Source organism: Opisthorchis viverrini (genome assembly GCF_000715545.1).
Source record: "Opisthorchis viverrini unplaced genomic scaffold opera_v5_292, whole genome shotgun sequence".
Classification (NCBI taxonomy): domain Eukaryota; kingdom Metazoa; phylum Platyhelminthes; class Trematoda; order Opisthorchiida; family Opisthorchiidae; genus Opisthorchis; species Opisthorchis viverrini.
The window spans coordinates 33,465-49,571 of record NW_008751945.1 but is presented as its reverse complement, the minus strand read 5'-3'; the positions used below and the strand labels follow the sequence as shown (position 1 = coordinate 49,571).

At 45.1% G+C, this 16,107-nt stretch overlaps 2 protein-coding genes across 2 annotated transcripts in view; one reads left to right on the top strand and one right to left on the bottom strand.

The window, feature by feature from the left end:
- Nucleotides 1–881: 881 nt before the first annotated feature.
- Nucleotides 882–16,107, bottom strand: part of T265_14888 (hypothetical protein) — a gene marked incomplete at both ends in the record, with an annotated part of 30,992 nt that continues 15,766 nt past the window's right edge. The window contains 4 exons of the mRNA XM_009175701.1: nt 882–992; nt 3,484–3,579; nt 5,175–5,227; nt 14,127–14,333. Coding sequence (XP_009173965.1) covers nt 882–992; nt 3,484–3,579; nt 5,175–5,227; nt 14,127–14,333 — 467 coding nt within the window. The remainder of the gene's footprint in view (nt 993–3,483; nt 3,580–5,174; nt 5,228–14,126; nt 14,334–16,107) is intronic.
- T265_09572 (hypothetical protein) overlaps nt 15,885–16,107 on the top strand; it is a gene marked incomplete at both ends in the record, with an annotated part of 4,949 nt that continues 4,726 nt past the window's right edge. The window contains one exon of the mRNA XM_009175682.1: nt 15,885–15,965. Coding sequence (XP_009173946.1) covers nt 15,885–15,965 — 81 coding nt within the window. The remainder of the gene's footprint in view (nt 15,966–16,107) is intronic.

Genomic DNA, 16,107 nt, shown 5'->3' with positions numbered 1-16,107 from the left:
TGAGTCACTTATACGTCTGTTGCTGTTCAACCCAACTTACGTAGTAGCAAAACTACCTTTCTCCGTTCTCCAGTCAATCGTTCATGACTCGTCGAGCAGAGACAAAGAGACCATGAGGCTTTGTTCTAAAGAAGCATATCGCGGTGTTTATCGAATACGCTTTTCAGTCAAATGTATTAGATGCACGGCAATCGGTCCGGCTGAAGTATGAGGTACCACAACATAGAGTACGGACGGAAGCGAATGAACGCTTGGTACCGAGTGCAAGCAAAAGACGTTGAGGACGGTGTTGCGTCTAATAAAAAACATCTCCCCGTAGTGTTTCTGCATGATAGGGCATGATTAGCGAGAAAAGACTACCACGGCTGTTTTGACGGAACTGAAATGCCAACAGTCTTTAAGCAGCGCGCCTTCAGAGTAGCATCATGATGCAAGGAGGAAGGGCTTTCGTAGCCAAGTCGTTTGTTATCGGAAACCAACTAAGCAGATAATACTATTAGACAAGAAAGTAAACGTCTCGTATGCACATAGTTTTGTTATTAAAAACTGAACATCCTCAAGCGTCTTCTTGAAATTTCGTGGATATTCTTTGATCGAAACGCAATTGCTAGCGGACACTGCAGAGCAGTTCCAGAAGATCCGTAATAAAATTCGCCTGGGATTAAACACAGTGGGAGCCTCGAGAAGTCCACGGACTACTTGCATGCCTCATCAGTAGTATGTGCCGTTACAACGGTAGATGAGATCAATCCCAAGGTTGGTGCGCAATGGCTCTCCATGTGGTAAAAGCTTTGCTGGAAAATCGACGCCTGAAATGCATAGATTATGATGTTGTTGTCTATCGAATTGTCACATGAGGTAGTCTTTTTTTGTGCACTTACCTCGAAATCGGTTAGGTACTTCTTCAAACGGGGGTAATTATCCAAACATGTGGGTTCCAATGCGTTGAACGTATCCAACATGTCATAAAGATTAAAGTCCGGATAGTCAACCTGCCAAATAAAGTAACATGGGGTATTTTAATGAACGTAACTCACTTGTGTTGGTAATGAAAGTTGGTCCGCACTTACTTTGAAGCGAGTCACTTTTCCAAGCTACGAAACTGCGCTCGACTGAACACAGTTTCTACGGCAGTTTTACTCTTATCTGGCTGTTTGGTGGTTACCTAACGCTTTCTACACCAAAACGAGAAAGATTTCACGACTTAAGAATGGTGTTCATTGTCTTTGGAATAAAAGATGTGACTTTTTGTCGTCAACGCGTTTAACGATATTCAGTCAGCCAGCTTAGACCCTCGGGAGTGTCTCTTCGTTAGACCCTCCTGGTAAACATGGCTGGCTGGCATCCGTTTCTCGACTTATCTTCCGCACCAAAATGACCTGATGAGACTCTGCGCATGATAGTTATACCACAGGCGGTTCGCGCTGAGCATTCAATTGATCTATCTGTACCCGGTGTAACTCTGACAGTTCATAACCCAAGAAGATCACTTTGAAAGCCTTGAACATGCCCAAATGCTGGCTCATAATCAAGCGGCCACAAGTTAACAGATGAGACCCACAGTCTACGCTGAATCTAGTCTCGTGACCCTCACCACTCATAAGACACGTCCCATACACTGTTCGGCCTGTCGACACCGAACGGAAGGAATTATGCCTGGTAGCAAAACATTCGGCGGATTATGTCCCGTCATTTGTACATTTAAAAATGTCTTTAGGCAAAAAGGACGCAGTACAAGAGAGAAATACAAATAGAATAGAATACTTAAATACAGAGTGTCTTATAATACACGCAAGATTTGATTGGATGAGTAAACGTAGCCAGTCAGAGGAAGGATGATGAAATTTTTCATTATTAGTAGCCATATAAAGGAGATTGTGTTCGAGTGTTGGCATTTTTTGTTTACAATGGATGTCAGTACGCGCATTGAAATTGCGAAACTCCATTAATCCCTTGGTGAAAGTGCCACTGCTGCCCCTCGTGGTTACAAAACCAAACATGGTCTCACCCAAGGTCATTTCACCGTGGATGGCATAATCAGCAAGCACAATTGCGTGATATGGTCCCGTAAAGCTCTTTACGAGTACCCCACCCATAATCTCCATTCCCTTCATCTCTGTGTGTGGATGGGATTCTCCTCAAAGTGTCTCCTGCATCCCTTCCTCTTTGATGCTACGGTTTCCGGCGACAGTTACTTCCATATGCTGCGGACGCATGTTATCCCACAACTCAAGCAGCACAAGAAATCATCAACCGTCTTTCAACAAGATGGCGCTCCACCGCACTACTCAAACCAAGTGAGAACTTACCTCCGAGAGCAATGTTCTGATGAGAGAGTCATTGTTCGTGGATTTCCAAACTTTTGGCTCGCAAGGTCACCCGATCTCACACCTCTGGATTATTGGTTTTGGGGAATGATCAAGGCTCGCGTATATCATGAAAATAAACCGAAGAATTTGGTGGAGTTAAGGGGGACATCGGTGCCTTCAATGCATAGCTCCTTTTTCAAACCCCTTCCACTTGACAGCCCACTCACAGTGCTGGATTTATGCATCAATTTATCAGCTCCCGCCTGCAATGCGCACCTACCTACCCCACCTCCCCAAATCATCGATGAACGAAACTGCGGCGAAACTGTACGACGAGTACGCGGTTATTACAGCTGACGACGGTGATAATGATGGTGGAGTTAAGAGCAAGAATTGAAGAGGAGTGTGCGCGAGTGTCGCTTGAAGAAGTTAAACATGCTGTGTCAGTTTTTTTAAAAATAAACCTCCATAATGCACATACGCCCGCATAAAAAATAATAGGTGTTTAAATTAATGTTAAAGTGTTAAAATGGGTATTACTTTTTGCGTTTATTATGAGACACCCTGTATATTCCAGACAGATGCGAAAACAATGGAGACAATCTGAAAAACGGGAAGCCCAAAAACGGAGGTGCTCGGTGACGCTCCAGTGAAGTACCCTGCAAGCTTGAGCGGTGGTGTTTTGGTCACTACCAACTAGATGAGTACAGTACAAAAATGCGAACCTGAAAAACTGAAAACACCGGGAACTCATCCGGTTATCAGATCAAATATCTTCTGGAGGGATTTCTAATGCACCACAGCCGACAAACTCTCTACTAAACTTGACAGAAATAGGAGGTAAAACCTAAGAGTATCACTGACGCACCAACTAAAGGCCGACGTCTTTTAGTGAAACAGCATTTTTGAAAAGTGTGGGCTACTTATGGTGGGATTATGATGCCTTCATCCATGTGTAACCAACTCAGTAATATCGGTTTCAGTTACCCCTCTCTTCTAAAGGGGATGTTCTCAAGTAAGCATTCAGAGGTAGTCTTTTCTGAGTGTTCGTCTAATTAGAAAGAAGACGTCATTAGGCCTCTTTAGATACGATATTATAGACAAATCGATGAGGCAGGGTGTCAGAGTTGTCAGTAACCTTATGAGTAGTGTGGTACGTCTATAACAAACTCACCTTCTCACCAGACAGCCAGGTTCTTTTGGAGAGATAGCGGTCAAACAGATCCAAATGATTTGGTAGATCCGCGAGCAGCTGTGGTTTCAGTTTTTCCTGCAAAGCGGAAAAGGTAACACAATAGTGGAATCGGTGCATCGGGTGCGCTGGCATAAGAACAGTTGCACTGATTCTCAACTTGAGCCTAGTGTTTACTGGATGGCTGTCATCTAGACCATGACTGACGGAAAAGGCACTTGCGAACTGTTCTAGTAAAGATCCCCTCTGGACAGTTTGTAAATCGGGGTTATCATGCGCCAAGCCTTTCGTCTGATCTGACACGCTGATCAGCCTGGTTTTGTCCCTCGAGTGAAGACTGATCTCTGGTTATTGTATTCATGTGGGTTCTTGTGATGTTTCACTCTAACGGTTCTCCACAGATCTAGGACGCGGAAGGCTGGTCCAATATTGCTAAACATCAGTGGATGCATTTAGCCACCGTTACACAAAACAACGTTTTTCGGACTTTTAATTTGATATCAAAACAGTCATCCTTTCGTTTCATGTTTTGCCACCCCATTCGATGGTTTACATTTTGGGATTTTGATCCAGACACGAGGCTATATTAAGCAGCCTGCGGGTGCACGCGGGCTATTGTGCTTCTCAGATTTCCCAGGTCATGTTCAGGAATCCGAGCAAGCTCCCTGGTTATGCGTTTGACTGAGGTCATTACCTGGATGGTTGGTAGGGTCACATAGATTGTACGCTGTTGACCGGAGTTGAGTGAATGTACCGCCAGCTTCGAATCAATTCGCCAACAATGTTTATGGCATAACCGTGGTATGTCTGAACTTGTACGACCCGAATGCTTGAGGTAGCATTAATCGACCGCCTGAGAGCCTAGGCTTGCCAAGTTTTTTCTGTGTTTATATAGTGATTAAAGGTACAACACGAGAGATTCAGTTGGGTTCCAGGTGAGTCTCTCGAAAAACCAAATTTGTTTGCAAATGAGTGTATTTCGCTATTTTCGTACAATTTGGTTTCAAGTAGAAAATAAGGTTGACGGAAACTCGGGGACTGCGCCCACCTCATGACCCCCGAAGAAGGCGAAACCGTTCGTGGGCTGTCGAAGAATTTTCAACAATCTTATGAGTAGTGCAATACGAACAGTCTTGGATATTGACCTACCAAGCCAGGGTCTTAAATGCCTTCGGAACTATCAACAGCCGCACCAAGGAAAGAATGACATGGCTTTCACTCAGAACTAGACAGGCGCTTACGTTTTGTCCCTTGTCACATCGGTTTACTAGCTATGCGTGAAACAGCCCTGAACATTAAAGTACATTTAGGTGGTATGACAACATACAGAACAATGACGTTTGTCGGAGCAGTTGATTAAAGCACTCTACGGCCACTCTTCGATATGTCTCTGGATGTGTAGCTTGGAAGCGCACGCTGTACGTAGTCAGAGTAAAGTTGGCACTTGAAACTGACAGCTGGACATATACTGAAGTCCACGCTCACTCGCATACCAATAGTCAACAGCCGGTGTACATTTTTATGGTGAATAGTTTTCACTAAAAAACGTTCAGATGTAACACCCTTTCCGTGCCTGGCTACCGTGTCACCTGAGGGAGCCATGAGGGCTGAGATACTGCTAGGTTGTCCAAGCCTGAACAGGGGAAGTCGAGAGGCAGGGGCCGGGTTCGAACCACGGACCTTCCGGTCAGTAAATTCGTGCCATCTCGCCCCAAGTTTTCACTGACTTAGGGCTTGAAAATTAAAGGGAAAAAAAGCGTTCAGCTGTAGCACCCTTCTGGCGCCTAGCTGCCATGCCACCCGAAGGAAGCACGAGGGCTGGGATACTGCCAGGTTGCCCAAGCCTAGACAGGGGAAGTCGAGATGCAGAGGCCGGGTTCGAACCACGGACCTTCCGGTCAGTAAATTCGCGCTCTAACCACTTGGGCCGTCTCGCCCCTACCTCGTTTACTGCGGTACCATTTTTCTGTTTTTCGTCGATTGTTGGTGATGTGACGGGCTTTAGCCATTCTGATTTGAGATTTCATCCAATGAGTAAAGTCAGTTTACTCTGAGAAGTCGATGAGCACCATGTGTTTGGAATCATCATCAGTGATCACGTGGTCGTGCTGAATGGCACCTCAAGTGACGATTTCTTCGTGGGAAGTTCCACTCATCTTGTGAAGTTTCTCTTCCCCCAAGCTACTTATAGGTTGTTGATAGTGTGGGGAGAATTGAGAAGTTTGGTTGAGCTCTCCTTTTGTAAGGTAGCTCACCCAGGCTGGAAATTCGAGAAGTCGCACTGTACGCGAGTTAATCATCCCGCCATTTAGCCGCTCGGGGACAAACTGTGGAGTGGCCGTAAAGTTCGAAACTTTCTGCATTCCGTTAGTTAGTTTTGCAATGCTACTTCCCAGCTTTTCAGCACACAACGGCTTCATTTGTGGAACGGACTCTCAATCAATTAGTGTTGGTGACTCACAATTTTACGGGGTTTTATCTTTGGAATATTCCAATAGCTGAAAATTCCAAATATTTTGAGGTCGAGAGCGGCGAAAAGTGTGCATAAGAAGCCTCTGGTTAAATACCTGATTGAAAAATTAAAGGAAGTTGGCGTCATACAAACTACGTTTTCAGCTTATGTCGTGGGCCATAAACAGAACAGAACCGAAGGTTAGTTGCATCACAATGCCGGAAAATTTTTTGCTGGTGAAGAGATGGGGTAATTTATGAACGCGTGACAAACAAATGGACATGACTTACAAACTCCGGACCGTAAACTGCACGCAAGTAAGTCCAACGCAAATCGTCCACGGTCCCGTTCAGCATGGATAAGGTGGCTCGTTCCTTTGGGTTTGTGCCGCCTGTAAGAACAAATGTGGATTGATTCGGATCGATTTGTCGGAACAGGATGAATAATTCAAGCAGCTGCTGAGCTTTACCACGCTATTGCATTTCTGAGCTTCACTCCACCATGTTGGTACTGACTAATGTAAATGAGTATTGCCATATCAGATTATAAGCAAGAATCGATTACTGACCCGGATTCAAGTTATTGGAAGGGAGCACTCTAGTGGCATCTCTTTTTTTACAGGAGTTCATGACTACCCGCTTTTTTCCAGAAGCAGCTTGAGAGGGTGAGTCCTCTTTGTTGGGCCATAAGTCAGGAGAGGTGGGAAAATCTTATTGTGGACATTGCGTAAAGAACCTGTCCAATGCATGGATGACAGACCACAGTGCAACGTGAATCGCAGATGGACCAATCAAATGACAAGGATGCTGTCATCTAGTTTTCGAGGTGAAGTCAAGGTAGCAGCTACTCAGGTGGCAACACACACTTGTCTGCAAATTAATTATGACTTAACAAGGCACCTTATTTAATTTTGTCTGAAACACTTTTTTATGCTATCCTTCGCCCGGACATGCTGAAGAGGGTCGACTTTATGTTTTATTTCACGAGATATCGAGGTCTAATTCAATTGATATTACAAGGTACTTATGAGCTTGTGATTTGGCGTTCAAGCAGACCATAACGTAGCTTCGTGGAATGCGCCTCACTGATTATCCCCAAGGATGGTGAAACCGACAGCTGATTGTCGGAGAATTTGCAGCAACCCTATCAGTAGTGCGCTATGTTAAGAAAATATCGGACACCCTGTCGGGTCTGTTTATAGGCATTATATCCTAAGATGCTGTGATTCCTACACGGAATAAGCACCCTTAAAAACGATCGAGCCTTTCGTTTTTCGTAAATGTTCATCTGAGTCTAGTTAGACTCAGTCGACACGTGATGAGGTCTCAAATGTGAGGCAGCAAAATCAACCTCGGGCACATGGTACACTGATAGGTATTCGTTCTGTCCCCGTAAAATAGTTTATGATCTCCAGCTTGACGGAGTTTCCGTTCTGACAGGAGTCCTTTGGAGGTTAGCTTAAGCTGGAGTACCGCTTACTGGTTGTTTGCCAGTTTGGTCATGAAGACATTCCTAGACAGACAGTTGGGTATCGATCTCATGTCAACCGATGGTCAAGTTTGAACGCTGTTTAGACATAGGCAGTTTCGTTCACCAAAAGGAAATAAGAGCATGGTATCCAAACCAAAGACCTAAAAGTTCACTGACGCATATAGACGCGTTTCAGATACATATTTTAGGTGATGGTCTTGTGACAGCTTTGCTGCTGGCTACCTGACTGAGCCATCGTCGTTGAGATTCCCATCTGAGGAGACGGCGGTCCTCAAAACGAGTGAGCATACGTATCAGGTCTTTCATACACCACTGCTAGGTCCTGGATTGCTTACATTTGGCTGGCTTCCATCATTCACGTGACTAGACAAAAAGACTGCTCAGGGTAGAATATCTTCCACACACAAGCTAATTGCGTGCAATCAGTGGTCAATTGTGGGTAAAAAAAACCCGTGTTTTCCGTACTGTTCAGAGAACTCATCCAGGGACGCTGAAAACACCGACGTTTCGCGAAAAAAGATTAGGCTTGCTGCGGCTAATCAGTCGAGTTTACATTTGACAATGTTCTGATTTAGTAAAAAAATCATTCAGCTGTAACACCCTTTCGGTGCCTAGCTGCCATGATACCCGAAGGAAGCACGAGGGCTGGATACTGCCAGGTCGCCCAAACCTAGGCAGGGGAAATCGAGAGGTAGAGGTGGGGCTCAAACCACAGACCTTCCGGTCAGTAAATTCGCGCTCTAACCACTTGAGCCATCTCGCCCCCATAGCTCATTTAGTGAAATACACTCACTTGCAAAGAACAAATTTAGTTTTGCAAGAGACATACCTGGAACCCAGCTGAATCTCTCGTTTGCGATGTTTTTAGGCAACTGAATGTACTGCACCAGGCAGCCTCATGTTTCAGTTGCTACGATCTCCGAGATATCGTGATGTGTGTATAGACGTAATGTACTAATCATAGGGTTGCTGAAAACTCTTCGATAGCCCTCGACATCACATCAGTGGAGACATCACAAACAAGTGATTCGGCTGAGTTCTAGGTGAGTCTCTCTCAAAACCAAATTTGTTTGCAAATGAGTGTATTTCGCTATTCCGCTGGCGAGTAAGTAGGGGGCAACAATTTAAACGGGTCAAAGAGTTCCAAGTCCTGATATATGTTAACGGTCGAAAACGATCGTGGGCTGTCGAAGAGTTTTCAGCAAGCTCGTGAGTAGTGCATTACGTCCACGACTTTAACTCGGGGAATAACATGTTTGATTTTATCACTTGTATATATGAAACAGCAATCAAGTGGAAGACCTGAAGACATTCAGAGCGTCTGAACATAAGAAGCAGTTACAAACTCCATCCGCTCCGCGCAGGGAAGTTCATCATCCGACCATCATTCAACGCGGTAGTTGGCAAGGTATATTCCATGTGGGCATAAGACAATCTGACCACGTGAACTCGCTGATAATTTGCGATATCATCCATTGCTCAACATAGTTGATTTTTACCGACCTGATTCGCATGTGATTTCATTCTACCAAAAGCACTGTTAGTTTCAACATCGCGATGCATTTACACAACCTGGCACGCTTGTTATCCATTAAACCTACGCTTGTGTTTATTTTGATGGAATTTCGGTGATAAACATTGTATTTGTTGCTTCACGTGATCCATCAGTCGGTATTTCTGCGGCACGAGAATGCCAGTGTGAGTGAGCGTGGGTGGACTTCGGCCGTAAGACATTTTTTAGGTTGAGACTGTCTGAAAAGGCTGACAAAGGAGTATAGTTATACGAAGCACGACACAAACACAGTGGTCAGAGCGCAGACTGAGTGACCGGAAGGTCCGGGGTTCGAACCTGACCTTTGCTCCTCGACTTCCCCCGTCTAGGCTTGGGCGACTTGGCAGTATCCCAACCCTTATGTTTCTTTCTGGTGGCATGGCAACAAGGCACCGAAACGGTGTTACAACTGAGTGATATATGTATTATTAGTATTAAATCGGCAAAGTTGATACGTGTTGAAGTCCCGACAGCCTTTCTCTATCGTAAACGCAAGACGTTACAAATTCATCCTTTTGCCAGAATGGTATTTCAAACTGTCTTATAGCACTGCAGAGCGACTGTTACACATGTCACCCACCGGTTTCCTTGTAGCCGCGGTAAAAAGTATGTCGACAGAATGGAACACAGTCTCTTTCTTAAAGAATGACTTCAAGCTTTCAACCTGGTTGCACGACTGCTGGCTAGTAANTTATCACTTGTATATATAAAACAGCAATCAAGTGGAAGACCTGAAGACATTCAGAGCGTCTGAACATAAGAAGCAGTTACAAACTCCATCCGCTCCGCGCAGGGAAGTTCATCATCCGACCATCATTCAACGCGGTAGTTGGCAAGGTATATTCCATGTGGGCATAAGACAATCTGACCACGTGAACTCGCTGATAATTTGCGATATCATCCATTGCTCAACATAGTTGATTTTTACCGACCTGATTTGCATGTGATTTCATTCTACCAAAAGCACTGTTAGTTTCAACATCGCGATGCATTTACACAACCTGGCACGCTTGTTATCCATTAAACCTACGCTTGTGTTTATTTTGATGGAATTTCGGTGATAAACATTGTATTTGTTGCTTCACGTGATCCATCAGTCGGTATTTCTGCGGCACGAGAATGCCAGTGTGAGTGAGCGTGGGTGGACTTCGGCCGTAAGACATTTTTTAGGTTGAGACTGTCTGAAAAGGCTGACAAAGGAGTATAGTTATACGAAGCACGACACAAACACAGTGGTCAGAGCGCAGACTGAGTGACCGGAAGGTCCGGGGTTCGAACCTGACCTTTGCTCCTCGACTTCCCCCGTCTAGGCTTGGGCGACTTGGCAGTATCCCAACCCTTATGTTTCTTTCTGGTGGCATGGCAACAAGGCACCGAAACGGTGTTACAACTGAGTGATATATGTATTATTAGTATTAAATCGGCAAAGTTGATACGTGTTGAAGTCCCGACAGCCTTTCTCTATCGTAAACGCAAGACGTTACAAATTCATCCTTTTGCCAGAATGGTATTTCAAACTGTCTTATAGCACTGCAGAGCGACTGTTACACATGTCACCCACCGGTTTCCTTGTAGCCGCGGTAAAAAGTATGTCGACAGAATGGAACACAGTCTCTTTCTTAAAGAATGACTTCAAGCTTTCAACCTGGTTGCACGACTGCTGGCTAGTAAGTAGGGGGCAACAATTTAAACGGGTCAAAGAGTTCCAAGTCCAGATATATGTTAACGGTCGAAAACGATCGTGGGCTGTCGAAGAGTTTTCAGCAACCTTGTGAGTAGTTTCCTTTATGCAAATATACTGTCATATCTCAAATATCGTGCCAGCTGAATCATGAGGCGGCCTGTGTGCAGCACATTCAGCTGGAGAACATCATAAACGAGAGATTCAATTGGGTCTCTCGTGAAAAGCAAGTTGATTTGCAAATCAGTGTATTTCTCGAAAACCTGGTGGTCTGTTCATTGAAAGGAACCTACTCACAAGGTTCTGGAATCGCACCGATAGCCCACGACCTGTTTCAGTGTCCTCAAATGACAGAAGCCCCCGAGTTTCAGAAACCTCACGTTCTACATGAACCCAAATTGTATGAAATTTACAATCCACACTGATTGGCAAACGAATTTGGTTTAAAAGGAAGAATCAACTGAATCCCAGCTGAATCTGTGATATTCTTCAACTGATCGTGCTGCACAAGGACCACGATATTCAAGATATGGCAGTACCTTTTCCTGAGAGGAACTGGAAACCCTTCGACAGCTTACAACCAGCTTCACTCTTGAGTAACCCGTCTTCGAATTTGATGGGCATACATCTGTTATTAGACAACTTCCATGCGAGTGAGTTTGGATTTCTCGTGTCGTCGAAAGTGAACGCGTCGCTAGCCTGTCGATGAAGCTGTTTGATATTCATCACCAACCGTCTTCTAGGTGTTTTTCTTATCTAGCCGGAGTGAAATAGGAACAAAGGTGACTGGCGACGGGGATGTACCCGTGTTGGACCTCATTAGGAAGTACTGGTTGCCGAGAACTCTCGAGGAACAGTGTGGCATTCCATGACACCTCGTTCTGTCCTCTTACTCGCATTCAGTATTACGATTGTAAGCAGTTCTAACAAATTATTTCGCATGCGATCCCAAGGCTCAGTCGCCAGCTGGGTTAGGACACCTCTTGTCTGGATCCATCAACATGACAGATTGACACATCAAATATCTGGAGACGTTTCATCCTGTGGGACTTCCCGGAAGGGTAGTGTGTATGAAGATATTTGGTCATCCCCCGCCCCACAAATGATACCACTGGAGCATTTTTGAGGGAGGCGCTCAGAACTGCATGTCATAAAGTAGGCTTAGTGGCCTTTCCAAGATTCTATACACACTGACAGAACCAGTGTGGTCAACCAAATGATAGAAGTAAACACACTGTTCTACTATGTTAAACCAACCTACAATTCGTCAGTCAGTGCTATTGTTCACCGCTTATCGTGTTTGTACTCCAAAAGCCAATGGGCTTTTCATCACGCAGTCTTAGAAGCTACGACTAAAATGTCAACTTACCACAAAGACAGGACGATGGGGTGTAAGTGCACCACACTGAATCCGTCATACAATATACTCCAACCAGTCCAGCGATAAATCGAACTGACTGCTAGCTAAATAGGCATGCGGACTAAACACATCATAGAGGTCATTAGCAGAGAACGTAGCAAATCAACAAATTCCTTCACCGAACGCGTTTCCAGACCAACTCTGATGAAAAATGCAATGAAAGCTACAGTGCACTGTAGCGCCACCTGGTGACACAGTCCAAAATACAACCGGTTGCATACTTACCTTGTTCCACCTAGCAACGGCACTTAGTGTGTTAAGCAGAGTAGAAACTGATGGGCGAGATGGCTCAGTGGTGGTTAGAGCGCGAATTTACTGACCGGATGGTCCGTGGTTCACAACTGACCGCTGCCTCTCGACTTCCTCCGTCTAGGCTTGAGCAACCTGGCAGTATCCCAGCCCTCGTGCTTCCTTCGTGTAGCACGGCAGCTAGGCACCGAGAGGATGTTACGGCCGAAAGTGTACAAACTGGCCTATTTTCTAGGGTTTAGTGTGCGCTGAGTGAGTTTCTCCCCAGTGACCAGGTACTAATGCTGGTCAACGTGAATTGCAGCTGAAAATCCTCACAAAGAACGCTATCTAACCAGAGAAACCGCATCATCGATAGCGTAAGATCTGTGCCGTCCATGGTTGTAGGTGAACTGGAACGCTGCCAGAGCGCCCATATCCAGACAGGAAGGGTCCTCAACCAAACCCCTTAACTCAAAAGCCTGACCGCGGTGTTTGGCCGGAAACGCAGGTGTATTACCACTTTTATAGAACAAATCCCCACATATTTTCGCCACCTCCGAAGTCGAGGACCCATAGACTGTGTTGGTTAGATCACTGACCAACCTGGAATAAGAGGCTCTGCGAGGGTCGCACGGACAACCCCCCTCAGTATGGCTGAATGGGTCGTGGAAGAACATAAAGCGTCACATCACCGTGAGGTCCAGTCTCACTCTGGCGGTACCCGAGATTAGTACTGCCAAGAAATTACCCAAGGATTCTAGCCACGTTTTATTACAGAATTGAACAATATGCAGTTCTAAATGAGTTTTCTTCCTGCTATCAATCTCCCAACGATAGAATATTTCGCAATCTGCGTGCTAGCCATTTGGGCTGGGACATTTTGTTTGTCACCCAGGTAAGGTCGACAGCCCAGATCGCACCACTTGAATTTTCAGGCTATGTTGTCTTCATATTCGTCCATTTCTGTGGCAGAAAGACCAGATTTACAACATCAACCAATCCGGGTGTGAACCCATTTGTTTGATATCATGATAGCTGGCACAGAATCTCAGCAGAAAAACATGACGCTGATTCTGGAAGATACCGAAAAGCGCGTGACTGTTTGATTGGTTCGCCACACAAAACAATGCGTGATTGGACGAATAGAGATGATGTAATCGAACAGGGTTCGGGGTCTTTCCAATCAGCTGATTTTTCGGTTTGACTTGTGAAGGATCATCTAAAATGCTGCACTCTGTCCTTTCGTGATGCATGGAAGTGACTTACTTATCTTGATCTCTTGTCTCCCAAATAAGCGATTTCAAACGAATAGTGAACCCATACGTCGAGAAGAGTCATCCTTCAAGGCTTTCGTGGACAGGATCTTTGCCGAAATTGTTTGAAACGGAGAGCGTCGCCATTAATTGATAGGATCAGTCTGCACTGCCCGAAGAATGATTCGTTCGAACCGTACAAAATCTCAATCATTTAAGCTGAGAATACTCGACATACGGTCAAAACGAAGATCGGACCTATTCACCGAACTAACCGTGCGCTGAGGTTTGGTGGACCACTACTGCTGAAACCGCAGTTCTAGCCGATTCTTGTCACTCCGAATGGATCAGCACAAAAGTACTACTCTCATCTACACGTGATTTTGATTATTGTGGAAGACTGGACTGAATTCCAGCTAAATTGCCCATTCCCGGTTGAATGTGCTTCACAAAGACAACCTCATGTTTTGAAGGGTAAGATGATCAAGATATCGCAGTAGATTTTCTCCACGGAACACACTGAAAAAATCGTTCAGCTGTGATACCCCTTCGGTGCCTAGCTGCCATGCTGCCCGAAGGAAGCACAAGGGCTGGGATACTGCCAGGTTGACCAAGCCTAGACAGGAGAAGTCGAGAGGCAGAGGTCGAGTTCGACAGACCGACCTTCCGGTTAGTAAATTTGCGCTCTAACACACCACTTACACAACAGAGACTCATCGGAAATTCGATTGAGTCGTCCTCAGGGCAAACCACTTACAAAACAGAGACTCATCGGAAATTCGATTGAGTCGTCCTTCCTCAGGGCAAACTTAGTTTGCACGCGAGTATATTTCATTAATTTTGTACGATTTATTTTTAAGTGGACCATAACGCTCATGGAAATTGGTGGATTTTTCCTAACTGCTCAGTGTTGAAAACGGCGAAACCGGTAGAGGTCTGTCAGAGAATTCTTAACAACCTTGTGAGTAATTTTTTCACGAAGGAAACTAATCACGAGGTTGCTGAAATCTCTTTGACAGCCCAAGAATGGTTTCGCCCGGGGCTCATCAGTTAGGCGCAGTCGCCGAGCTTCCGTCATGCTTATGTTCTACTTTAACCCAAATTGGACAGTTTCCGGGAAATACACTCATTTTCAAATCACTTTGATTTTGTAGTTTATCTCCTTCGGGGACAACAATGTTGATTCAATTGAAAAATGGCTATGGTCGATTTGCGTCAGAACAAATATTTTCGAAGATTTGGTGACTTTCTTAATCTAGAATAAAGGGCTTCTCGGAATCCGCTCAAATTCGCTTGCGTCTCAGGTTTCCTGACGAGTCCACTCGAGGTCGCGCTTGCCAGACTTCTGCAAAATGTTGCCTCAACTCGTTCGACGATTCAAGACACCATGCCTGTTTCCTGTGACGCATCATTGAAACTCTTTTCTTTAAGGTCCACATGGACAAGATTTTTTAAATTTGCTATTCATATCTTTGTGTGAGAATGCCGTAAGCTTTGATATTCCACTCGTGATACGAAGCTCTCAGCTCGGTCGTTGGAAAAAAGCGGAACGTAAGGGGTTGTCATGAATTAAAAGACCGAAGACAATGTTCGCCCTATTACGCTTTTGGATCTTTTCCAGTTAAGCCCCGCCACTAATGCAAAATGTGCATGTGCGAAAAGTTAAGCCCCGCCCCACCTTTTGTCAGCTCCAGTTCAATGTACGCACACAACCTTGACCTATTTTTGATGAAAACACATTTCCGTATCCGCATATAGGCTCGCTTTGTGCAAAAATTTTCTCCGTTCGGACGTAAAACCGCAAATGAACTTTCGGACGCTTTCAACTCTCGTTCATGAAAAGGAGACGCCAAGACGTATTTTGTAAAGCCACGAAGTGATCCATCAACAACGTTTATGCAACAATGGCCACCAAATGACACTTTCAACTGCTTATGAATGTTTCTGCCCGACAGTGTCGTCAAGAAATAGGTTTTCGAAAAGGAACTTGGCTGGAACGGTCAAGGACGAAGTTTAGGAGAGTAATTCTTTTCATTAATTGCTGGTCCAAAAGTTTGGAAAAAAAAATCAAATTCTGCTCAGAGGAATTATCTATTAGCCAAACGACCGCTGTTGACTGGAAAAACTCTCTTCGCGAAGTTTGCGCCTGGCGACTTTTGCATTTTGCGACTTTTGGATTAACAAACAAAGAAACAAGGAACACCTTGGAGGCAAATCCATAGAGGTCATGAGCCGGGACTCGAAAGGATAAAGGCCACGACAGCAGGGGATACCAAGCTCAAAGGTCACGTGGGCATCGTCGAATGGGGATCAAGAACATCGGAGCAACCAATGGAACCGCCCAACCGGAGACGCAACACCGTCCTCAACGTCTTTTGCACTCGGTTACCAAGCGTTCATTCGCTTCCGTCCGTACTCTATGTTGTGGTACCTCATACTTCAGCCGGACCGATTGCCGTGCATCTATCACATTTGACTGAAAAGCGTATTCGATAAACACCGCGATATGCTTCTTTAGAACAAGGC